Source organism: Rhipicephalus sanguineus, chromosome 10 (assembly GCF_013339695.2).
Source record: "Rhipicephalus sanguineus isolate Rsan-2018 chromosome 10, BIME_Rsan_1.4, whole genome shotgun sequence".
Lineage (NCBI taxonomy): Eukaryota > Metazoa > Arthropoda > Arachnida > Ixodida > Ixodidae > Rhipicephalus > Rhipicephalus sanguineus.
Genome location: NC_051185.1, coordinates 128,890,547 through 128,917,223, shown reverse-complemented (window position 1 = coordinate 128,917,223; position 26,677 = coordinate 128,890,547). Strand labels below are relative to the sequence as shown.

Here is a 26,677-nt window from a genome sequence, read left to right as displayed (position 1 = left end):
AACCACGGTTTTACTATTTTTTCTTATTGGGATAGCAACTATATGACACTCTGGGCAGATTTTCATCGTCGCAGTCATGTTCCGTACAAAGTCCAAATCGATAGCATCGCTCCGCGCATCGTATGCTCTACTGGCGATCGGTGGCGAGGAACACGGCTGAAGCAGAGATGAAACAAGCTGGCCATCTCCGTCGCATGGAAGGCGCACGCGATAACATTAGCCGGCGTGCCGTCGATTGCTTCTCAACCAGAAAGGAAACGCCGCGCCCGTCTTTCGCTGGGCGAAGGAACATGAAGGGACACCGGTGGAGGGGGGGGGGCTGCGTGGCTCGAATAGCAAGTGCGAACATTCTCTATAAGGGTGCGGTCAGGAGTGCTAGCGCGCGCGCTATCTCGGCAGACATCAGCAAACGGCTCCTATACTCTTCTACGCGCTGTGATCTCGCCGCTTCTTGCTGTGACCACCAACGTTACTAGATTAGCTTCAGTTTGAAAGCTGCGCGGCGGCGCGTGTCCCCTTTCCGTCTCCTGCCGCATGGTGGCGCTAGTCACACGCTCGGCCTAGAGTCACTGGAAAATCAGAGTACCGCAAAGGTAGGCTGCACGCGGGCAACATTGGGTGGCGGCGGCCATGTCCCTTCCAGACCGTCCGGCGCGTTGCTAGCGTGTGTTGAGAAGTGACCGATCTTTTAGCCTCAGTGCTGTGTTACGCTCGGCAGAACGGCATTATGTGTGTGTGTTTCTTCAAGAGGATATTAGAAGTGATTTCGAGTCATCGACAGGTATGGATCGACTGCGCGGTTAGCGGTGTAACTAATGAAACGTACGGCGAATGTTGCCATGTGCTCGCGAACTCTCTCCATGGCTTCATCGGTCTCTTTTCGTGTCACGCCTAGGCGTGTTCGCAAGGTCCGGATCTGTAAACATAGTTGCATTAGCGCAGTGACATCGTGCGAGATGCCATTTACTTCGACATTTGGTGAATCTTGACTGTTTGCGCTAGCTTTGCAGTCGGTGTTCAGGTTCACTGCACTCGAGAACGTTATCGAACAACATCAAGAACATTCAACATTGCGTCCTTCGACTGATCGCTGACGCATAGCTTGCTTGCGCACCGTGCTTGCTGTTCAACTGGTTGATATGTGTAATAGAAGTTGTGTGTGTACGGTAAGTGAAAGTTGTGCCCGACGTCTTGATTCGGAACGCCAGCAGCCGAACGCACGGGCGAATCGGCGTGCGGTAGGTAAGGTGCATCTTATCTTACGATACGTAGAAAATAGGCCATCAAAAATGATTGACATCACGACTTAATTGTTTCATTTCCTATTTCTTGTCTCCTTAATATTCCCAACGTTGCAATGAATTTGCAAATATTTTGCTGTGTTCCGACAAACAGTTCTTTTTTTGGCGTTGCCAGCGCGTAAACAGCTCGGGTTCGGTTTCTGCACTGCTGCACATTTTTTTTTTTCATAATGCACTCTTACTAAAACTTCCTCGGCACGGTGCTTTATGAACTTTTGATCAGCAATAGCACATCCCGGAATTTTTAAAGCGCATGCTACTGCAACACAGTATGTATACATATAGAGCTAGGGCTCGCATAAAATCGACTCCCTCAATGCGTGGGATCTGTTTTTCTTTTTTTTTTTTTTGCTGTGACCATTTCTCACCAACTATACAGTATTTTAAGGGTACGCTCGGTGCAATGCAGCATTAGCAGCATTTTTTCGCAACAAACTTAAAAATACGCTTGATAACATTGCCTTATACCAAGTTTATCAACAGAGTTCCACGCTTCTGTTTTGTGCAATGCCAAAGATCATGCCACCATTGCCTTCAAGGTATAACAGTAAACAGTTATTATTTTAATAAATCTTCGATTTCGCTCTCGTGCGTGACATGCTTATAACTCGGATAGCATGCGTAATCTGTTCAACAGATCGAGATATAAACAGCCGAGGAAATAGAAAGGTATGTAGTTTTCAACATCGCTGACCATAGCGAACCGATAAGGTGAAGTATCCTGTCGCATAAGACCTTTTCCAGCAAAGTTAGTGTAGTTCACTGCAGGAAGGAGTGTTATTCGAGGGGGGCGAATTCGTTCAGGCCAGCTATGCAGCCACGTAGAACGGCGCTCTTTGACATTAATTTTTCCCACACGGCAAACGAGATTCAGCTCACCGTAACGTTCGATTGATGGTGAGCTACTCTCTTCTGGCATCTGCATGCAGTGGCGTAGCCAGGGGGTGGCACACCAGGCCCGTGCCCCCCTCCCCGAAAAAAATGTCTGCTTACGCCCCTGTCTGCATGACGCGTTTAAAAAAGCAACGAAGTACTTCTGGGGACCGTGGTACTGTTAAATATCCGGCCCCGCTCTGCGTTCAATGCACCCGCACCCAAAGCGCTTGGAAGGGATATGGCGGCGAGAGGTCACGTGATGCGAGTAAGCATATCGCGTCGGTGGCGGCGCGCGGAAAACAGATGCGATACTCTGAAATTTTTCCAGTGACTCTAGCTCGGCCCGGCTTCCCGGCTCGCGAATCACGTTGCGCGAACCGTTGTTGTTGGTTTTGTGGTGGTGTGCTTTGTTCATCATGCTCGAGTCGTCTGACTTTTTAAGTGGCGTTGTATCGTGACCAATCGACATGCCGCGTTGTTTCGTAACCGGCTGCAAAAGCGGTTACGATTCTCAAAGATCTGCCGAGAAGCGGCACTTCTTCCGGACGCCTAGAGATTCCTGACGTCTTCAAGTGTGGCAGCGTGCGATTCCACGTCTGGACAAGCAGCTCACAAGTTCTTGCGTTGCATGGTTCTTGCGTTGCGTGCGATCTCCATTTCGAGGACAGTGACTTAGTGAAGGAGGTCGTGCACATTATAAACGGGGACGTTGTTATCATTCCGCGCGACAATTGGGCGCTCAAGGACGACGCTGTTCCCCGTTTGTTCCCGAACTGCCCTTCATACCTGTCGAAACCCGCGAGGAAACGTAAGCAAACAGCTGTGCGGAGGGCACCTCCCGTTAAGGTGCGCAAAAGGCAAGGTGATGGTGATGTTACAAGCCCGTGTGATGATGGAAGTAACTCCCCTGTGTGTGAAGCTGTCGCGTCGCTCTACAGCGAGCTCGTGGATTTGGCAAAAACAAACCAGAAAATTGAAGGCTGGTCTCTTGAAGTCATTGACGCCAGTGTTGTTGTGTACAAGCTGAAAATGGAAAATGCTGTGCCTAGGGTTGATAAGGCTGTTGTAGTGTCTAGGACACTTACTGTTTCTGTGAGTACCAATGGGCGACTTGTGCCGTCCGTAGTGTACGCCAAAAATGAAAATGTTGACGTGGAGACGCTTGAAGAATTTAAGTGTTTACTTGGGTATGTAGAGAAATTGAAATTCCGTGAAGGCTGCCCTGCGAAATCGTACCCGTCTATATCGAAAAGCTCAGTGGCTACTCAGGATGGCAACACATGGCGACGAAACACGTGCGCAACTCTGTCCTTAAATTCCCCGTGTCATGAACGCAAGCTGCTAGGCAAGCTGTTTTCGCAGCGCACGAATAGGCAAAATCACAGGAAACCTAGGCAGAAGAGCACTCAGATGAAAACGCTACGGCGCAAGGCTATTCGTGCTACTTTGAAACGAGAAAAGGCAAGGCAGGATATCCTCCTCATGAAGAAGCAGCTCCGCACACTGTTGGATTCAAAGATTAATGAAGTTCTTCAAGTACTTCCGAAAAAGCAGCAACTTGTGTTCAAAACTGCCTTCATGGCAGCAAAAGCAAAATCAAAGCTTGGAAGGCGCTATGACCAAGAGTAGCTGATGACGTGTCTCCTCCTTCAAATCTCCAGTTCGAAGGCATACAGTTTAATATCTGATATGCAGTTGCTGCCACTTCCAACTGAAGCACGATTGCGTCATATAATCAGTGGAATACCACGTAAATATGGCTACAACCGAGTAGCACTGAGGTGCATCGAGGAGCACCTAAATGACAAGAGCCATCTGAGGCGCTGTGGTGTGCTCCTCGTTGATGAGATAAAACTAAAGCAGGCTATAGCATTCAACAAAGCCTCCTACAAATTGGATGGATTTGTGGACTATGGTGATGAGCAAGCGACAGGCATGGATCAGCTCGCGGATCATGGGCTAGTACTCATGTTTGTCCCGCTTTTTGAAGACTGGGTACAACCTATTGCTACATTTGCCACCAAAGGAGCTGCACCAGGAAAAGTCCTGTCTGAGCTTGTAATCAGTGCTGTCATACAACTCCATAACCACGGTGCTTCTGTGCTGGCTGTCATAAGTGACGGAGCTGGCAATAACCGCTCCATGTGGAGCCAGCTCGGAATATCTGGAAAATTTCATTCTGCATGTCACTTCATCGAGCACCCCTTGGAACCATCGCAGAACATCTATTTCATCTGTGATATCCCACATGTCATCAAGTGTATCCGAAATCACCTAAGAAACACACCTACGGAATGGTAAGAGCAAATGGCGCACTACAAATGAACAAACCTTTAACGACATGTTCTCTCTCATTCAGGCGGGTGATCATCAAATCAATTTTCAACATTACGTTACTCTTTATGAAACAGAGAACAAGCAACTGCGAGTGGTGCCCAAGCTGACAAGAGCTCATGTGGCTCCTGACAATCTCCGTAAAATGAGCGTCTGTCTTGCTACGCAGGTATAGTTCGCCTAATAGTCAATGCATGATATTTGCTTGCAAATTTGGACAGATAAATGTTTCTTTATGAAAAAGAAAATTTTTCATTCATCCAACAGCAGCACAAAACAATAAAAAAGTATTTTTTTCCCAGTTTCTGAGAATCGCAGCTTCAGTAGACCAGGGCAAACTTTAATAAAACTACGATGCTGTCTATGAGGTTTATTTTATACGGGATTGTCCACCTATGAGTAAAACGAAGCTGCAACTCAAATGAGACGCTTCTCCAGCTTGCGGAGTTCCACAGAACTGATATGCCAAGCGTTTCTTTGACAGCTCTTCAGCCGTTCTACATCAATTGGAATCAAAGTGTACCGAGAAGCAAAAGTGCCGGGCTTCGAACACAGCGAAGGAACAGAAGCATTCACCAAAATCATCAGTGACCTTTTTGATGCCTTGAATGTCAAGTTGCCGTCCCAAGGAATCAGGCCTGGCTCGGAAGAAATACAGGTGATAAATCAGGTCGTTATATTTGCTTTATCATGTCTTCTGCTCGTGTTAAATCTGTTCAAATTTCTGCTAAAACTTTTGCTCATATCCCTCTTTATGCCATTCTTCTTTAGGCCATCAAAGATTTTTTGGCTCTCCTTAATACGACCGAGAGAAATGCTGTCTGCAGTGGCCTGAAGCTTTGTGCATCACAGACGACCACAGATGCTATGCGGGTAACTTTGCTGTCAACGCTTGACATCATTGAATACTTGTTTGGCCAGGATGCTCACTATAGGCAAGGCAAGATCTGTCCAATGTGGAGTACCACAGGGAAGTATTTTGGGACCTCTACTTTTTAATATTTATTTGAACGATATCATCAATATTAACCCTGAGGCAAAGTTTATTGTTTACGCGGATGACACGAGTATTTTCTTCACTGGTTATGATATTCATGATCTAATAGAACAATGTAACAATACAATGAAAAGTCTAGAGGAGTGGTCTGCATTAAACTTAATGAAAATATAAACAAGACAAAAGCAGTCATATTCAGGCCAAAGAACAAGCGGTTGCCCCCACATCAAGACATTATGTTACATTCCCGAAGTATTGAAATTACCGAGAACTTCAAATGTCTGGGTGTTATCTTCTCAGCCAACATGTCATGGGATAATCATGTTAATTACGTCCTAAATAAAGCTAGCAAAATCACTGGTGTAGTAGGCCGTTTACGCTACATTCTTCCCACATGTATTAAACTTTTACTATATAATTCACTTTTTCAATCTCATTTAAACTACTGTCAAATAGTATGGGGTACCACAACGCACACCAATCTAGAACGTATTTTCCTGTTACAAAAAAAATATCTCCGCCACGCGTACAACGCTTCCTACACAGCATCGACAATAACTTTCTTTAACAATTCGGGCGTGATCCCTGCACATAATTTGTACAAATATCGTTTGAGTCACATATACAAACAAGATAATTATCGGAACATAAACAACCTAGGTAATCTTGCCCAACTTCAAAGAAAAGCTCCAAGTTACAGTACCAGACACTTAGAGGAATGGTTAGTGCCAACACCACGTTCAAACTACGGAAAACAAATGCTTCAATATACAATACCTACACTATTAAACAGCTGTAAATCAATACAGTTTGATCTTTTTACGGCCTCCTTCAAAGAACTTAAAAGGATGTATGAGGTTTCTACATAGATTCACGTTGCAATGTTTAGACATCTTTGATTTCGTTGCCTATTAAGATGAAAGTGTGAGTTGAAATATGTTAAAGCACTACTATGCCCCTCTATATATGCGCGTGTGTGTGACTTCGTGTTTGTATAATTATGTAAGAGTGTATGTACATATGCATGTGTGTTTATGAGTGATATTGCCTTACTGCCAAATACAAAGGGTTGTAGGCTAGTCAAGCTGTCCGGGGACAGCTTTTTTTCTACAATCCCCCCATCTGTATTTCACAAAGATGGCAAATAAACTTATTATTATTATTATTATTATTATTATTATTTTGACAGCCAAGCTTAACCAAGATGCTCTAGAGGTGAGTGCAAAAGCTGTGTTTATTCAAGTTCAATAGAGCTGACAGATTTCTTTTACTTTTTTCAGCGTCACTTCGGATTAGTGCGCTCATTTGGGGGCGATGAATCACATCAAACAGTCGTCAACTTCACACAAATATTCCGACTTCTGAGTTTGTATACACCGATCAAAACAGCTCTGCGCGGGAGCGTGGAAGGCGCACCAAGTGCTGTGCTCGTTGGTGTTCAGGATACTCTGAGACGGACGAAAGAAGACAGTAGCTTGATAAAGGCCAAGTTGCGTGATCTGATTGAGGCTAGGATGCGTGACTTAACCACAGGGCCAGGGGACTCCCACCAGCACGAAGACCACGCTGATTTCAAAGGAGAAGTAGACGAGAGCATCCTGTACTATTTGTCAGGATATGTGGTTCATAAATTCACAAAGACCACCACCTGCTCTTCGTGCATAGGAGACATAAGCTCCACTGAGCCAGTTGTAGGCAAAGATGCTTACCTCACTATTTACAGAAGCTTCAAGGAAGGATGTTTGAAATATCCTTCGAGAAAAATGCTGCACTTCGTGGAAATTGTGAACCGCGCAGTTTCACATTCTTTGAGCGGGGATCAAGTCACATCAGACATCTTTTGGGAGGTGCTTGGTGAGCTGGAGATGGAGAACATCGATCGTCTTGGATGCGTAGAGCATGAGGCTGCCTTTACATGTCAGGTGCTCAATTTTATTATAGTTACCAGGATGCAATTCTACGCTAGGAATGTGAATCACCGCCTTGAGAATAGCGAGAAAGCCGCCGTGGCAAATAAAATGGCCCGTTTGCTGTAGATAAATGCGTTATCCATGGCCAAGTGGGCGCATCAAATTTTTTGTACTTTTACAGAGTAATAAATTACTTGTTGAATCGACACACAAGCTCTCTTTCATTCATTCGTCCAGACTGCCGAGCAAGCAACGAATACGCGAAATGAACGCGGAGTCTCGTAACTTACGCAAAGATGGGAAACGACATCGCTGGCCTTAAACTATGTCGTCAAATTAACAACTTCACTAAGAGACACCGAAATAATAAACTAGATTGGCTATTTTTGTGTTGAGCAGTTTAAGTGAACGTCTAGCGCGATTATAGCTGAATAGCACGTCAGTCCATACCCACGCATTACTCTTCGCATTACCGCAGATGTGTAGTTAAGGTAATTTATTCGCCATCCCTGAGGTCTGTACTTCAATCTTATCGCGGAGCAAATACAAATTCACGTGTTGCAAACGAAACGCACTGGAACGCGTTCGGATCAGGCGGCCGCAGACAGCCGCGGAGGCAAGCGAACGCGGTTTTAGGGCCGAGAGAGGTGGCAGCGCCACCCCGCGAGAGGAGACGGAAAGGGGACACATTCGCGCGCGCGGCTCGGGCGGAGCTTGCAAACTGAAGCTAATCTAGTAACGTTGGTGACCACTGATACGACAAACCGCACGAACACCGCTTCTTTCCCGGGAGCGGCCGTATTCCAATACACCAGCGCTATTTAGGGTTACGCGAGATCAGATCGAAAAGTTAGCTGTTAGCCATAGTTCTTATAACATCACGATATGTTGCTATCACATTCAGACTTTCGCTTTTTTGTTGAAACAGATTTTTTTTTCGAAATTCGAGGGACAAATTTCTGTCCCCACCAACTCTCGAATGTACCCCTTCCTCCGCCCCTCCCCATGCGCCACGCCGCCGCCGATCCAATGAACCCCGCGCGGTTCACGAGCCGCCGCCAGAGGTGGAAACACCGGCGCGCCGCCGCCAGCGATTTTAGGACAGGCGTACAGGTCTACAGTGGCAAATGCCGCAGACTGCTTCGCATGATTCCCACAATGCGTGGGGTCTGCCAGAATTTTTGTCTGTCTCTGTTGGAGAGCGTGACAAAGACGGCCGTCAGCGTTAAACTTATTAGAATGAATGACAACGAGTGTAGCAGTCACTGCTGCAACCAGTTCGGCCAAGCAAGGTTCTAAAATCATGGTGACGGTTCATGGTGGCACTAAGTTCAATGTGACAGCTGATGCAACGGCACAATATTGCATGTCCACTTGGTGAGTCACAAAAAAATGCACACAATTTTACCACAACTGCCTAGCTCATGCACCCCTTCCTGCTAATAATAAAATGCCCACGTAGAGGAAACACGCATTTCACATACCTCGTCTTCATTTAGAATTTGACGGTGCTTAGTTTCTCTAGACAGCAGTGTAACACGTACATCACCTTTCTGGAAAGAAGAAAATATTAATAATACTATATTAATAGATTCATCATAGTAGAGACATTAATGCAGTTTTGAAGCATCCACAAAAAGACTCCCTTTGAAACACCCCAAAGAAGACTACATATATGCGCACAGCATTGTAGTTTTCACTAACACCATCAGTGCCAAAGAAGACCTCAGAGGGGACACATAAACAGGATGGGTGCCCTTTCTTCTGTGGCCATACTTTTGGTGCTAAGTCTATATCATTATTAACAAACATAACCTTACGTAACATTGCGAACAAACGCTAGCCTAACAGCAGGGACAACTAGACTTTGGTGTTCACCCCTACAATTGCATGAGGGCAACTTACCGGTGAAAGCACTTTAACATTGAGCCTGCGCAAAACATGGCGATTGAAGGCTTTGAAAAGCCCACTTGAATGGCAGCCAGGAACCTGAAGGAGAACACGTATACACAACTGAAACATTCCTAGCAACAGAATTTGTCAGGCCTCTAGCATACAGTGGGTGTTTGAAACAGCATACAGGTTCGAAACATAGCCTCCAGCAAAATTCAATAACCACTTTTTTATTACTTGCCATGAACCTTGCCATTTTTGGAAAAACAGCAGTATGCAAATTTAATCCGAACGCGTAAGTTAACCTACCTCTGAATAGGCACCTGTGTTTTCTTTTTTTTTTCATCAGCGATATTTTTTCTACCTGGATGTCGTCTAATGTCAACATCACTAGATTTTTGGTATGTAACAATTCACTACTGTCAAAAGATAGGCTACTTAACAACAAGTGAACATTGTATTTGATGCGACATGAGTAGGCAGTCAGTTCAGCACACATCTCGGCAAAGTCACAGACTTGCAGTACAAAAATGATCTGTTCAAAAAATTTCTTGTTTTATTATCTCGATTTTTCTTAGGAGCTCTGGAAGCAACAAAGAGGCGACGAATGTGCAAGCTCTTAGGCCTTGGCAATTATTACGGCAAGTTCCTGTCAAATGTTGCCATCGTGCTGGCTCCATTATCAGTGATGCTACCGAGGACTTTTGATTTCGAGCAATTTTTGAAGCAGCATAATTTTTATTTTGGAGCACTCTGGAGCAGCAAAAATTTGTATCTTGGAACACTTTGGAGCAGGTACTTTCGCATCTGGGAGCACTCTGGAGCAGCTAATTGCACATCCTGGAGTACACTGGAGAAGCAAGTTGCACACACATTGAAGCACCTGAATAATTATAATTATTGTGGGACTGATCAAGACCTAGAAATATCTCGATTGATTGCAAATCTCATGGAGAAACTTATCTCAGGAGCCCTCCATATTTCACTCGACAATGCAAAAATAAGGGCGTCATGCAGTTGAGTGTTTGGAATAATCTCTTCAGCGATAATTTTCAAGACTAGCAAAAACAAACAGAATACCGGATCAATAAAATTGTACTTCACAAAATAACACTCTAAATACATCTATGTGGTTATCAGCAGACGTGGTAGAAAAACGCCGCGACGTACAACAGTGCCTCAATACTAGAGTCACACTGTCACTAATGCATTCCCCTAAGACGACTCCAAGGCGAAATCCAGATTCTTTTTCTTCGCGGTCGATTGTATTGCTGGGCGCAACAGGACGCGAGAACCGTTTTCCTTTTACAGCGAAGCTGAATACGGCTAGGTCGTTCCGTTTGTGCGCCGCAAACCCCCTAGTGCCCTCTAGGGAACAGTGCACAAAACACGCACACACACACGCACACAAAAGCACTCCCTTATGCATTCGCCTCAGACTACTCGAAGGTGAAAGCCATCTTCTTTTTCGCCTCTGCAATATTTCTGCACGTGGTTTTGCACCGCCGCCAGGATCGGAGGCATTGCAAGCTTTCTGCACCTCACCTGGTTTTGCACTGCCTCCACGATCGGCGCACCGATCACGGACGCAGAGCAAAGCGACGTTGTCATGTGATGCAGTCATCATGTGACGTCACGGTGTATGAAGTCATGATGACGTCACACGTTTTGGCATATACGACGTCATGATGACGTCATCAAGTGATGATTTCTTATATCACTCGCGTTGACGCCTCCAACGCCGACGGTCAATTTTTGCGTTTGATGATGCATCTAAGGCTTTCGCATTATTATTGCGAATTGAACGTTACCAGCCTTACCTTACATACCAAACTGGCCTCCACCGTGTCACCTCTCCGCCGTGCTAATAGACAGCCTCGATGGTCATCCACCTCAGAGAGTGGAATGGCTCCACAATTGTTCTTTTAACACGAAAGTGTTTTATACCGGTGTCCACCAAGACTTCAGTGACGTGTTTCCGTCATGGAAATGACGTCGAAAAAATATACACAAAAGAAAAAAGTTCCGTCAACGGGCATCGAAACCATGACCGCTCGGTCCGCAACGATAGATGCCGGGCACGCAATCCACTGCGCCACGGTCACAGACTCTAAATCCTTACAAACGCGCCTTTTATATCTACCACTCTCCCAGTCGGCGGGGTGGTGTTGCCCTCTGGGAGCGCTAAGGTAAAGTAATTCGTCATTACTGTGACCTCAGCGATTAGCACCTGCAAAGCGTTACACGTCCCTGCCATTCGGCGTGTTTTCAATAGAAGTTGAATTTTGTCAATTCCTTAACACACCGCGAGGTGGCGACCTTAGCCAAGCGTCGTAAAAGCGTCGGCCTCGCTCATAGCTTTGCGACGCGCGCTGCCTCACCTGGCTGTAACACCGCGTTCCCCGCTCACGCGCTCGCCCCTGATAAAATCGCGGCCGGGCTACCGGGGCGGCACGACGCGCTTTGCGTTTCCCTCTAGTCCGGCCGTGGTGTTCAATCACATTTTAACATGCCGCGGGGTAGCGACCAAGTTGTGCGTCCAAAATGCGACGCTCTTCTGGCTATCACCCCTAGTTCTCTGATTACGCTTTCACCGTTAACACCACAAAGCGCTACTAGGAAAAACATGTTTATTTGACCTGGTATAGCGCATTACGGGGAAGAAGAAACGGCCGAGCAGACCGACACAAGAGGACAGCCGGACACAACAGGTCTGCTCGGCCGTTTCGTCTTCCCCGTAATGCGCTATACCAGTTCAAGTACGACGAACCAACTCGCCGAATCTTCAACACTTGTGAATATGTTTATTTTGAAGATCCAGACCGCTTATATACCATCAAAATCAGGCATACCGCTTAACACGTGGGATGACACAGATGATGCACAAAAAATCACTTTACCTTAGCAATATCATGACAGGATAAAACTGGAAATCAACGCTTGCGCAAAAAACCCAACTCCTTAGGTGACAATGTTATCGAAGGCTTGCTCACACAGAACTCACCAAGCGCATCGATAAGCTCAGCCTCAAGTACAAGACGGGTGATCTCTTCTTTATGTTGGCCAACAATGACGGTGTTCTGAAATAATGGTCGACAGCCGCATGCATGAACGTGGAGTGCTAGAAACCCATCAGGCGCCAGTCTATTTGATTTGTAAGCTCTCTCAATCGCTCATTGACGCACCTGCTTGTATGGTCGACGTATTGCTTTCCACAAGAGAGCGGAGCACGGTAGATTACAAAACTCTTGTCACTTTGACAACACCTGGCATCCCTTGGCGTTCTTCTCCAAGAAACTCGCAGCTGGGAAAACGACCCCTTCAACCGCCAGCTCCACTGACGAAACTACGACCATCGCCCCGACAAATTTGCCAGCCTACTACAGAGAACTTCTGGCGATATACGAAGCAGTGCAACACTTTCGCCATATTCCGAAGCACAGAACTGTACCATCTATACCGACCACAAGCCTCTTACCTACGCCTTCTCTCAACGTCGCGACAAACTCTCTCCTGTACAGCAGAACCAACTCTCGTTCATTGCACAGTTCACCACCGACATCCAACATGTCAGCGGGAAAGACAACGTGGTAGCCGACGCGCTTTCACGCGTAGCAGCCACCAGCTCGGTGCAGATTACAGCGGACGTCCACGCCGAAGCTCAGACTACGGACGCCGAACTGCAGGAACTTCTCAAGGGCAGGTCCTCACTACAGCTGCAACAAGTCCCCATTCCAGGGTCTACAACCACAATCTGTTGCGACATGCCGACAGGACGAAGCAGGCCCTAAGTGCCCCTGTCCCATCACCGTGGTCTTTTGAACCAGCTCCACAACCTCAGCCATCCCGGCATACGCGCCTCTACACGCCTCGCGGCTGACCACTATGTTTGGCCCTCCATGCAGCGGCATTGTCGCACCTGGGCGCGCTCCTGCATTCAATGCCAACGCGCACCTGGACGAAGCAGGCCGACAGGAGGAAGCAGGCCCTGGCACGTCACGTCACCACTCGGAACATTCCGTCAACCCTCCGGTCGGTTTGAGCACGTCCACCTCGACATCATAAGACCCTTTCCCCCGGCTGGACCCTATCGCTACTGGTTCACCGCCATCGACTGGTACACTCGATCGCCCGAGGCATGGCCCCTCGAGGGAATCACCGCGGAAGACGTCGCCTCGGCCTTCTTCACCGGCTGGATTGCACGTTTCGGCACCCCCTGCCGCGTAACCACCGACCAAGGACGACAGTTAGAGCCGCACCTTTTCAGGCTCCTCGGGCTGACCATCGGTTTTGAACGCTTGAGGACGACCAGTTACCACCCCTGCGCCAACGGAATGATCGAGCGTTTCCATCGACAGTTCAAAGCATCCATTATGTTCCACCCGGACTCAACCTGACTCGAGGCCACCCCAGCCGTCATCCTCGGTCCTCGCGCCACCTTCAAGCCCGACATCCACGGTACACCAGCAGAGCTCGCCTACGGGGAACCACTCCGTCTCCCAGGTGAAGTTCTCGCTGCACTGCCATCCAGCACTACGACGTCAGATCCTACCGACTTCGTCGCCCGGCTCCGACGCAAAATCGCCGCCTTACGCCCGTCACCTGCAGCCCACCACAGCAAGCCTACACCTTTCCTGTTCAAGGAGCTAGCATCGTGCACGCACGCTTTCCTCCGCGACGATACCGTCCGCAGGCCTCTCCAGCCACCCTACAGCGGACCCTACCTGGTCGTCGATCGCGACGACAAAAACTTCAATCTACGATGTCCGCGTCTCGATTGACCGGCTCAAGCCCTCATACATCGCTGCGAACGAACCGGGCAGCGCCACTCCATCCACAGGCTTTTATGCACAGCCGCCGACGTCACAGCCCGCTCCTTAAAGGACACGCTCTGGACGTCTGGTACGCCTCCCAGATTTCCAGAGACCCTGAGGGCTCTGCACTCCGCGGGGGCGTGATGTAGTGACACACTGCGCACAAACCGGCGCAGCCTCCGCCTCGTCACTAGCTAGCCCGGCGTGACACGGCTGCATGATTACAAGGGGGATCAGAACCCCCCCCCCGCGATTTACGCTAATGACGACCACACTACCTCAGCACGAGAGGCAGAGGTTCGTAGATTGAGCTGCGAACGCGCGGAGGCGTTCCACGTCCCGCTGGCCTGTGTCTCGCTCCACTAAGGCACGGCATTCGCCCGTCAACAATGTTGCCTTTCTGTAGCGCTTATAGCAACAGTTTATCAGTCGGTGCGCACGAAGCAGTAGGCGGCGGAGAAACACCATTGGTGCATGTGGAAGTGGCACTATTCCGACAACAAGCCGTCACACGCTAACACGAAGCGAAAGTAGAGTGTACTAGATAGGGGTAGTGGGGCGAGGGAGAGCCGGCGGCAATGGAGCGCATGCAGTGAACCTGCATGCAATTTATGGTCAAAAAGACCGCAAAGTGTTCAGGGTGCGGGGTAGGTTGGAAGTTTGTGCGGACGAGAAGGCGGAAGAAGCTGACGCCAAGTGTAGACAATGCGAATTCGAGGAGAAAATGGAAAACATGATGGCTGTCCAGAGTGGGCTCATGAAGAGAATCTCGTCATGCGTTGGCGACAGAGCGAGAAGACGAAGGCCATGGGGGGAGAAAGGCTCAGGTCAGCCGAGGAGGGCCTATCGAAGGTCGTCAAAGGGAACAAAGAAGACGCAGTTGACGGTGGAAGCATTAGGGCGACGACCCCCGGTGGGGGAGAGGCGAAGGGAACATCAGGCATGACAAATTCAGGTGCAGTGGTCACAGGGCCCAGCTTCCGAGAAGTAGTTTTGAGGGAGGGAGGGGACAAAGCCGCAGCCGTGACTCACGCTAGTCACCCAGACAGCAGCCAGATGCAGGATACAGAAGGAATGTCTGATCAGGTCATTATTGCCGGTGACTCAAATTTAGTCCGATGCGCTGAGGCAATCAAAGAAAGGGTGAAAGGAGATAAGAGAGTCTCGATGGGGTAATTCCCAGGACATACGCTGGTGACAGTCATGAGGCAAGCGAGTGAGAAACTCGCAGCTAAAGCTCACAGACGTAACCTCGTGGTAATTGCGGCAGGGCTAAATGACATGTTGAATGAAGAATCGCCAGGACTAGCGACGACCTTGGTGAAAGGGGTCGATGACATGCACACAGTGCCCCCCAGGTGCAAATTGTAGTATGCACAATACCGGAAGTACCAGTGCGCAATATCAACTTGCAAAGAGCGGTTGTCGACGCAAACAAAGAGATATGGCGAATTAGTCGAGAGAAGGGTTTCGAGGTAGTGGATATAAACAGGGAGGTGCACAGGTGGGGCGGTTTCCAAAGAGACAGAATTCACTTCGATAAGAGGCTTGGTCATGAGGTGGGCTGGCGACTGGAAGGACGCGCAGTAGCTTTTTAGGGGGGTACGCGGGCCCTTCGGAGTCCGGGGTAGCTAGTAACAGGGAAAACAACCAGGACTATTTGACAGGTAGTATTGCGAAAAACCAGAAAAAAGGTAAAAGAAAAAGGGATAAGGCGCGTGTTGCAATTAGTTACATAAACATGCAGGGTGGCCGAAAAAAGGCCAAATGGTTAGAGATTGAGGAGCAGTTAAACAAAGAACAGATAGGCGTTTATGTGGTTACAGAAACACACCTTAGAGACTTGGAAGAGCCTCCACATATTGAAAATTATGTTTGGGAAGGGTGCAACAGGATCATATCAGAAAGGAAAGGTGGGGGTGCAGGAATGCTAATTCACCACGGCGCCAAATGGGTTACAATTAGGGGTGTGCGAATATCAAATTTTTCGAACACGAATCGAATACGAATATCCACCTTCGAATATCGAATATCAAAGAAAAAATGCCTCCACAGTAACACTATTTTATTTAACATGTATCTATTTGAGAAAAAAGAAACATTAACAGCCTGACTGGCAACATAATATACATTTATATCTCCAGAACACAATCTCCAGGCTAGCACAATGCACATCACAACGCAAGCAAATATCACGCACAATGAAAGTAATGACTAGATGTTATCATGGAGGAATATGAGTTGCTCCACATGATCACGCAGCAGGCGCTCCCTTCCACCAGAGACAACCCCCCCCTCCTTGCCACTGAAGAGGCGCGCTCGCTTGGAACAGAAGTGGCTGGTACAGGGAGGTACATGGGGCAAAGCTTTGCCAGACTGGGGTATCTGAAGGTGCATACAGTGCGCCACCAGTCACATGGGTCACTGTCTTTCTTCAGAAGTGGTCCCGCATAGTGAACGAGTGGTAGTGCGGCACGTTAAGGCCGCATATTATATAAAATGTACGGTTACATGATCGCTGCACGTCGGAGATGCACCAGCAATAAATCATACGTATTGGGGCGCTCGTCGCAGGCAGATATCGTGCCTCCGTGTACTTACGATGTTTATCGCTCCTCTCGGCAACGTTTTTAGCTATACGAACGCAGCAGAAATGTGGAAGACGAGTTATTTTATGCACGATAATTGAATCGCATATTCGAATTTTTCGAATATTCGAAGTTATCGAATATTCGAAACTTTTCGAATACACGATTTTCGAATCGAATACGAATATTCCGAATGTAATATTCGACGAATATTCGAAACTTTCGACTATTCGCACACCCCTAGTTACAATGAAACAGACGTGTTCAGAGCACCTCTGGGTTTCGGGCACAGCAGGTGGAAGGAAAACATGGCTAGGGGTTGCCTACTTGCGGACGGGAAATAAATGCAGAGAAAAGAATCAGGAGATAGTGGAGTGCATGAGTGATGATATTTAAGTAATTTGGTAATGGGGCCGAAATCATCCTTCTAGGGGACATGAATGCCCACATACACGACCTTGACGGATATTCAGACACCAATGGGAAGTTATTACTAGAACTCTGCGAGCAACATAGTCTGGAGATAGTTAACACGGGGCCTAAATGTGACGGCCAGATCACGTGGGTAGTCGGAAACAAACAGTCAAGTATTGATTATTGTCTCATGCCTCAAGGAATTTATCATAAACTGAGATAAATGAGAATAGACGAAGAAGGGATTAAAAGCTTGGGTAGTGATCATAAACGAATAACATTACAAATGGGATATAAAACTGGAAATGAGAGCACAGAATCAAAGTCTGGCATCTCGTATTTTAATGACAAACAAATAATAAATATAGCCACAAGAGTCGAGGAAGAAGTAGGCAAAAATTAAAGGTGAAAGTGAACGCTGGGTGACAGAGATTCACGAAAAAAAGGAGGCCGCACCTAGGATATTTTGGAGCCACAAAAAGGCGCTAGGTAGGAAGTCTGTCACAACGCAACAACATATTGCAGATGAAGGAGGAAATAAATGGGAAGGGTACGAAGCGGTAGGTTACATCCGAAAGGTAACAGCCAATTCATTTAAAAAGAGCGTCCAGGGGATTTCCCCGGTGAGTAAAGGTGTGGCGGAGAGAGCAACCGAGGAAGAGCTGGTACTGGAGAATTTCAACTGGAAAAAGGCTGAAGGAAAAATTCCAAACCGCACTGCAGCGAGTTTAGATGGGATTCCCGTTAGCCTCATTAACGAACTAGGAAATAGCACTAAAGAAGCATTGTTGACGGCCGTAGAAAAATGCTTAAAGGGCAGGCAAATACCGGACAGTTGGCGAAAAAGTAGAATGAACTTAATCTATAAACGCAAGGGAGAAAAGGATAACATTCGCTCGTATAGACCACTAACCATTACATCGGTACTGTACAGGTTGGCGATGCAAGCAGTAAAAATGAAAATAGAAAAGTGGGCAGAACACAACAATATTTTGGGAGAAATCCAGAATGGATTTCGAGTCGACAGGCGGTTAGACGATAACCTGTTTGTTGTCACTGAGTGTATAGAAATATCTAAAATAGAAAATAGGCCCTTGTACATCACTGGGGCGTACGGCAACGTTAATCAGGAAATTTTGTGGGATATATAGAAAGGAATGGGCATAGGCTACGACTGTATACAGCTTTTGAGGGATATATACCGAGAAAATGCAGTTTGCATAGAATGGGAAGGAATGAGTAGCAAAGGGAACGTTCAGATTAGCAAGGGGCTGAGACACGGATGTCCTTTGTCCTCGCTGTTATTCATGCTGTACATGGTGAATATGGAAAAACGCTAGAAGGTAGCAACTTTGGTTTTGATTTGTCACACAAACAGGGCGGCGTGACGACTGAGCAGAAGCTTCCAGGATTATTTTATGCTGACGATATTGTTTATTTGCTGACAGTCGAGAGGATATACAGCAACTGACGGATATATGCGGAAGGGAAGAGGAAGCTGTAGGACTACGATTTAGTGTAACAAAATGTGGATTGATGGTATTCAATGATCCTTGTGATCAGGCGGTGTCAATACAGGGCCAAGAAATACCGAGGGTGAGTGAATACAAGTGTCTCGGAGTATGGATAAATGAGATGGACAGGTACATGGAGGTACAGGAAAAAGCCTCGGCAGCAAAAGGAAAGAGGAATGCTGCAACAATGAAGCACAGAGCGTTGGGGGATACTATAGGGAACCCAAGCTCAAGTTTGCGGCGCGACGACAGCGCCGCGCTGCGGCTCTGTCGGAAAGCTCTGGAGCTTATGCGCGGCCGACTCAGCCCCTTTTACGGTAGCGGTAGCGCACGTGCGCACGCGTTCTTCTGTTGGTGCGGGTAACGGGGGGGGGGGGGCGTCAGCTCGGCACATTGAACCGAGATGCTTGCTGCGTGAAGCTGCGCATTTCCGCGATGGCAGAAGCGACCCCACGAAAGTGGACGTGATGTCGAAAGTATTCCTGTGTCGTGGGCTGCCACAACAGTGCAGACAACACCAAGGCACGCCATTTACGTGTGAAAGTGTATTGTTTGACGGTCGTGTCGCACGAGAAATACAGGTGGCAAGCGTGGATAGCTGACAGCGCTGTCTCGCCTTCTATTTTGGTTGTCTGAGCTCATCGCTTTCGTTCGTTTCGACTACCTGAGTCGGTAAGTAACGCGGCGCATGCACGCAGCGACTACAGTAATGATTACACGCTGTCTTCTCGCATTGTGAAAGTGCGCAGTTACGGTTGTAGGTGAAACAACTTTGTGTTTTGATTCCCCGTGTTCGTGAGACCTACCCGTCGTTGTTGAACGTTCACACTCGCGCTATACCGTTAGCGTTCCGCGGTTGGTTGAACTCAACTGAACTCGGCACATTGTCAGAAGTTCGGCGCCTGCAATTCACGCGTCGGGAAGGCTGTTTTATCACGCCGGAACGGACGTCCGTGCATTTTCAGCAAGCTTTGACATCGTTCTGAAGGTTTGCTTTGTTTTTGTCACTTTATTAGTGTGATATATATTTAAGCCGCTAAATACAACTGGCACTTAATACATGCTTTGCACTTGGAACCTTGAAGTAACCACCTTCTGACTTTGTGCGATTTTGTAGCCGCGTTCGCGCAGCAGGTTTTATAGGCCTGTCAAGTCGATATCATAAATAGAGACTGCAAGCATGACACGAGAGCCGAAAAAACGAGGCGAGCATTTCATCTTGCTTCACAGTGGTTAAAGCTCAGCTAGCTGCCTCGCGTCTTAATTGGCGGGTGATTCTCCAGCGGCACGGAGGACTTGACTCAAACCTTCTCAGGAAGCAGTGCCATGGCCGTATAATCTTTTTTTCGCACGCTGCAAACGTTTGTTCACGAAAGTACACGGCTGCTACTGTTAAGCATGCCATATCAAAACAACAATCATATGATTCGTAGTCCACACCGCAGAACATCCATAGCGTGTACGGCTTCATTTCGGAGTGCATGTGGACCATTATTCATCTTTAACATGACAGAATGAGACTTACCTAGAGGTATACGTCCTACACGGTGTAATCGCGACTTGGGAAATGCATTTCGCTTTGAGTCGGGCGTCGTTGTCGTCGATCGTCTGCTCTTCACTGTTAACGTGATTGACGAGCCTTTTTCCTTTCATCAAGTTCGCTTTTCGGAAGTGCTTGTCCAGCTGTGAGATCTTTTTGAACCCGCACTGCAGGCGGTACATTGTGAGGCGCCGCGAGAGTTTTGCATGTGCACAGAAGCGAGCGGCAACGCGGTGGAGAGAAGGGAAAACGCTCGCTGCTTACACCCCAGTTTCTCTTTTTCTGCCAGAGATGGCGCTGCCTGTCAAGAGCAGCAGCGCCGCTAAGCGTTGCTTGGGAAGCCTATAGGTACGAGGTGCTTCGAGGTCTGTGGAAAGGTGTAACATGTCCAGGAATTCGGGACATCGACAACTAGCGCCATCTGTTGCGTTGGCTGCTGAGTGGCAGCGTCACTGAATGGGAAACGACCTTTAAACATTTATTGTAGTGCAACGTTTCGATATACGCTTAAATCACTTCGACCATATAATCTGGGAGTCATGATCTCACAGTGCGAGAAGTTTTGCTTTATTCCCATAAACTTCCTGGGTTCGAGAACCACTTTTATGTGCTATGTGAAACTCCATAGGAGAGAATTTAAAAATTTATATAAAAACAATGCGCCCTCACCTGCTTAAATCACTGAAGTGAACCAATCTCGAATATTCAGTCTTCGTACCTGTGAAGTTTGGCTGATGTTGGCGAAGTTTCTGAGGTTCGACGGGAACTTTTGTGAAAAGGTGCATTGCAGCGAAACCACCTTATAGGGGTGCATGCGCTTCATAGTGTTTTCGGTGGCCCCAAAACACGTGAAAATGTCAGTGTTTTTATACAAATTTTTTCCCTTGAAGCTGCTCATGATATGGAGGGTATGAATACTGTGGAGTTCTTCAGTTGATAATTAGGTTAATTAGAGCAGATGATCGAAAACGATAATAGCTCATCGTAATTCAAAGCAAGTAAGAATTAACATAAGACATTGAAGAATCTTCCTCTATTCAGTATATGTAATCAAATGTACTAATGAATTTAACAGTTTATTTAAAACTTATTGGTGAAAGCGGTCAGTATAGAAGGACATGTATAATATATATATTTAGAGATAGTACTGCAACGTACACCATTGATACTAGATGGCTATCGCATGTAACTAGCAGTAGCTACTGTTATAGCTAATTTCGAATCAAAGGTATAAAAGATATGGTAATCGTACTCCGGAATTATTAATACTTACACTTAGTGTTAAATAGGAAAGCGGTAATTAAGAATCAACTAATCGGATGATGGCGTGTATCACATGGAGTAGAGGCGAAGAGGATGAACGGCATAAGAATCTTAAGTTGTTAGTTAGTTATTAGCAGTATTTTAGCTTAATTAGATGCAAGAATCTCAAGTTGCTAATTGGTGACTAGGGATCATTTAGCTTAATTATTATGGATAATTAAGAAACTTGACAATGACGGACCCGCAAGTATTCACACTGACTGAGGTTTACTCAGCAACATTATGCACATTTGCACCCTGAAAATATAAGTCATCACTTGTAACGATGAAATCACCAATTTTAAGCTCATAATAGAAGGCTTTCAGTATAAAAGGATACGCACTACATGAAATGTATATGGTGTTCAATGTATGAAATTACGATCAGAGATAGATAATAACACGCAATTGTCTTTAGTGGTAGTGGTCGATGGTTAGCAGTCAGGGATGATTTTGGGGGAAAATCTATGGAACCGAGTGATTAAAAGTGACAAATGAAATTTTATGCAACAGAAACATATTTTATAGTTTATTAGTGATCGTTGTAGGCAATTATCAAGTGTGGGTAGATGATCAATAAATTAATAGGACGATATCATTGTAATGCATCAAATGAAAGCATAGAGGGAGAGGCTGAATAAATTTAGAATGTTTTGCTAATTGGCAATTAAAGGCTATGCAGCACAATTAAAATATTTATTTTTACAGCAGAGCTCTTAAGCCCAACCTTTGTCTGACTCGCGATGTAGACAAACAATCATCATGTCGGCGCGTTCAGCATAACTGTGCCTAGTTAAACCAAGTGAATCATAGGCAATTCCTATTAAGCGTAGTTGAGCAGGGCAAAGCCTAATTAACCAGGCATAATTAACTCATAAGCTAATTAGTCATAATTAGGCCGAGTTGAGATTCTTGTTGCATAGTCTTGCCACGCTCGGCAAGATGTGCCGAGCAAATGCTAATTAATACTAAATAATACTGCGCTAATTAGCGTTAATTATGCTAATTAGTTCATTACGCTTAGATTGACTTCGAATGGAAGCTAGTTGAGGCCGAGCTTCGAATGTGCGAGTTAGGCTAATTAAGCTAATTAAGTTATAATTAAGGCTAGTCTGACTTGGGATGCAAGCTAATTGAGACCAAGTCTCCAATGTTCCACTAAGACCTATTAGGCTATTGCTTGTCGGTGGGCTCGTTGGTTTGGTAGCACTGTAACGAAAAACAGCACATGAATACAGGGACGGAAGGGGTACACAAACGAGCGTTGTGTGTGTGACCCTTCCGTCCCTGTCTTCTCGCGCTGTTTTAGGGGCGGAGCTCCTTATAGCATCACCTGGTCGGTCGTCGCTCCGCCCGGCGTTACCCCGCCTTTGCGTCTCCCGTATCATGGAATAGATAGCGCTGTCCCATAGAGATATGCAAACTGCAGTTGGGTGACGATATACTAGATGGCGCTGTCCCTTAGAGATGTGTGCAATATGGCGGTTGGGTGAATGCACGTTAGATGGCGTTATAGGTGCCGCTGCTCTCAGATTGGCTGCTGCGCCCGTTATTAGATGCGAAGTATCTTATGGCGGAGTTCAATCCGGTGGTGGTGTGCGGCGTGACCACCCTTACTGCGCACGCGCATACCCTCTCCACACACCTCCTTTCCACTCCCCCTCACTATTCCTCTTGTCCTCTTCCCCTCTCCACTCACCCTCTCCCCCCTCTCCACTTCCCCTTCTCCCCTCCCCCTTACCACTCTTCCTCTGAAACGCGGGCTAGACATGCCGAAATTCTCTCCCGCGCAACGCCGCGATGAGCACCAGCGCATGCGCGTCCCCTCCCCCCTCTCTCTCTCCTACGCTGCCCCCCTCTCGCACGCGTGTCGACCGCGCTCCCCGTTCGCCCTGTAAGAATTAACAGCCAGGCTAGAGGGAAGACAAGACGCGCGTAGCGTTCCTCTTCGCGTTCCACGACGCGAGGTCGGTAGCATGCCCAACGAACGCCAACGGAACGCGATCGTGCAAGTGCTCCGGCTTCGCATCGCCTCATGGTCCCCTTTAGCGGGAAATGGTGTAATTTCTCTCATTCTCCTTGATCGTCGCCGTACGTGGAGGAGTGCGCTTGCTCGATCATGCTGCTTGGCGGACCTTGACGACGAGGAGCGCCGCGTGCGGACGGCCGCTGCGTCTCGTGCTCGTCAGCAGGATCCCGAGGTGCGAGCTCGAGAGGCTGCCGCCAAGCGAGCGCAGCAGTAATCAAAGCGGCGTATCGCTTTGATTACTGCTGGGTGAAACCACTGAACATTTCACGGTGTAACCATGATTGCTTCAGGATCTTCGCCCAAGCTCATCATCATTCACCCGTGGATATGCTGTAATTTTTTTCCGTTACACTGTTATTAAGCTAATTATTCTAATTAATCTGCTTAATCAGATTCATTTGGTGTTGTCATTTACCTGTGATTGGCACTTGTGGTTAATTTGGTGTTGTGATTTAGTGGTGTTGTGACCTACTTCGTGTTGTGATTGCCAAGCGATACCTAATCGAACCCTATCAACACCTAGTCTATACTCGTGATTTACAATGTGATCCCGTGAACACTGTGTATCGGCGTGTGAATGCACGTGTCGAAACTTGGCTGGTCAAGCCAGGACCAGCCAAGTGTCGACCAGCTCCCCTCTAGCGCAGCTTTGCGCGACTCAGTGCAAGCTGCGCAATTTTTAAAATTATGTTAGCCCGGAATTAACATTAAGAATGACTTACTATAATGTTGATCTACATTCGCACCTTGGCATGAAGTGCATTACTAATGAATAGCGACGATGAATTCAACATATTTTAAATGTAGGGGTGAAAGCTGTCAGTGTAGGACATAATTAAGTTAGATAGCCAGTATCTCAATCTATGAGATGATTCATGGTCACTGACTAAGTCGGATGAGATGATCTGACGTTTCGGAACCGCATACGGGTTCCTTGTTCACTGAGCAGGACTCGAAGTCGTTGTCAATTATGTAGGCAGAACGTGACGCAACGAGCATGCCTACACGGCAGGCATAGTTCCTGGTGTCCTGTTCATTGTAGCTGGCGTCGACTGAATGATTAGTGATTCCAGAAGCCGGCGTGACGACACGTTCTTTTCCTTGGCGACGATAGCGGCATTATCCCAGTCAATGGTATGATCATGTGCATGCGCATGCTCAGCGATGGCGTTTGTCATGTGATTGTTTTTAGTCACGTCACGTCGGTGGTCTTTGAGGCGTCGAGAAAACTTTCCTGTTTCGCCAATACACACTTCACGGCAATCAGCGCACGGTATCTTATACACGAAACCTGGAAACGATTCACTTGGCAGCCTGTCTTTCACATTTACGAGCTGGTTCCGGAGCTTGCTGGTCGGGACGTGAGCAATGCGCAAATCGTATTTTGAAAATACGCGCGAAAGTGCCTCGCTGATACCTTCGACATAAGGTATGGCCGCACGTGCACAGGTAGTCACGTTGCTCTGTGAGCTGGATTGAAGTATCCGCTTCTCAGTTTTCGAGATGAATCGATCAGGATAACCGTTGCGGTTTAGCTCCCGATGGATCGTCCGTAGCTCTTTCTTCAACGCATCATCGTCTGAGCAGACAGGTACGGCGCGTGTCACCAAGGATGACACTACGGAAGTCTTGTGGCCGATGGGGTGATGCGAATTAAAACTGAGATAGCGACCTGTGTGTGTGGGCTTCCTGTATACTGAGAAGGCGAGGGCGCTCCCATCCCGGCGCACCTGAACGTCCAAAAAAGGCAGCACGTTGTCATCCTCGTGTTCAACCGTGAACTGTATGTTCACTTGAAAGGCTTTTGGTGTAGCGCGAAAGGAAACACAGACACGAGAAGGCACAAAAGAACACCATACAGCGCTACTACCAACAACATGTTTATTTTAAAGAACCAGACCGCTTATATACCGTCAAAATCAGGCAGACAGCTGAACACGTGGGATCACTCAGATAAGGCGTAAAAAACCATATGTTCACGTTCTGGGCGTTCAGGCAGTCCAAGAAGCATTGGAGGTCTTGCTTCTTCAAAATGCAGAAGCAGTCATTGACGTACCGGTAAAACACTTTGGGGGCCGGAGTGAACGTTGCCAGGACTTCCTTCCAAGGCTTCCATTACTAGATTGGCTGTGGTGACTGATATTGACCGCTCCCATTGCCGTACCAATATCTCAATCTATGCAGCTATAGTACGATGGCGGGAAATAATAGAATATCGTTAATAATTAGCAGCGATAAATATCATTATTTGTAATCAATTACAATTATTCGTTTATTATAGATGCCATTTATCGCTGACATGTGCCACAAGAAACATTTACGAGAGATCACGAGTTGGAGTACTGCGTTGAAAACTGCGCGAAAACCGGACGAAGGCTAAGGAAAAAAATTCGGCGGATCTCACGGGTTGTGGGAATCGGTTTCATGCGAAGCAGCCATCGAGTACTTCTATGCTGTATTTTATGGCTTTGAGCCAAGCGTTACGAGGTGGATCGACGTGCTTTTGTAAGTGTAGTAGCTGTGTGCACATCGTGGGCTTACCAGGCACGTCGACAATACTGGCGTTTAAAGGGTAACTTATGATGCGACGGAACGTCAGCCCTCACGTTAGAGTACATACGTCAGTATCATCGAAACCAAGTGCACCTTATGCTGCAATAATGTGAATATCATACGTAACTTTCGTTAATGTGTTCCTCCGGGGTCGGAGAAATGCTTCAATATAGCTTGCTGAATCATAGGAATACAACTGTAAGGTTTATTAGACTGCTATAAAAGCGGAGCCAACACTGCAACGACATACATTAATCTGATATGACGCCTGTATCGTAGGGATACATATATAGTGTTTATTGCTTTCTCGTAAAATTAGATAGCCAGCACCACAACCACAATGGATGTTGCACCGACATTACGCCTGCATAGTCCGTTTTCCCAAACCAGTTTGTAGCCCTGGCGTGGCTCTGTGGTAGAATGCCTGACTGCCACGCAGAATTGTGTTTGGGTTTGGCTCCTGCTCCGATCCTAATCTTTATTCTTTCCATTTGACAGGTCAACGCTGCCGATGTCGGTTTCTCTTAACGCTTTCGCATTTAAATTACCAATGTCTGTTCTCGCCGTTCCTGTGTAGATATAAAATGTCCATCACCTGTGGCGCATACCCGT

The 26,677-nt window shown here is 47.1% G+C and overlaps 1 protein-coding gene across 1 annotated transcript in view; it reads right to left on the bottom strand.

Moving 5' to 3' along the window:
• LOC119406732 (EGF domain-specific O-linked N-acetylglucosamine transferase) overlaps positions 1 to 26,677 on the bottom strand; it is a 346,078-nt gene that overhangs the window by 71,924 nt on the left and 247,477 nt on the right. The window contains exons 12-13 of the mRNA XM_049420193.1: positions 9,324 to 9,407; positions 8,903 to 8,971 (exon numbers count right to left, since the gene is read on the bottom strand). Coding sequence (XP_049276150.1) covers positions 8,903 to 8,971; positions 9,324 to 9,407 — 153 coding nt within the window. The remainder of the gene's footprint in view (positions 1 to 8,902; positions 8,972 to 9,323; positions 9,408 to 26,677) is intronic.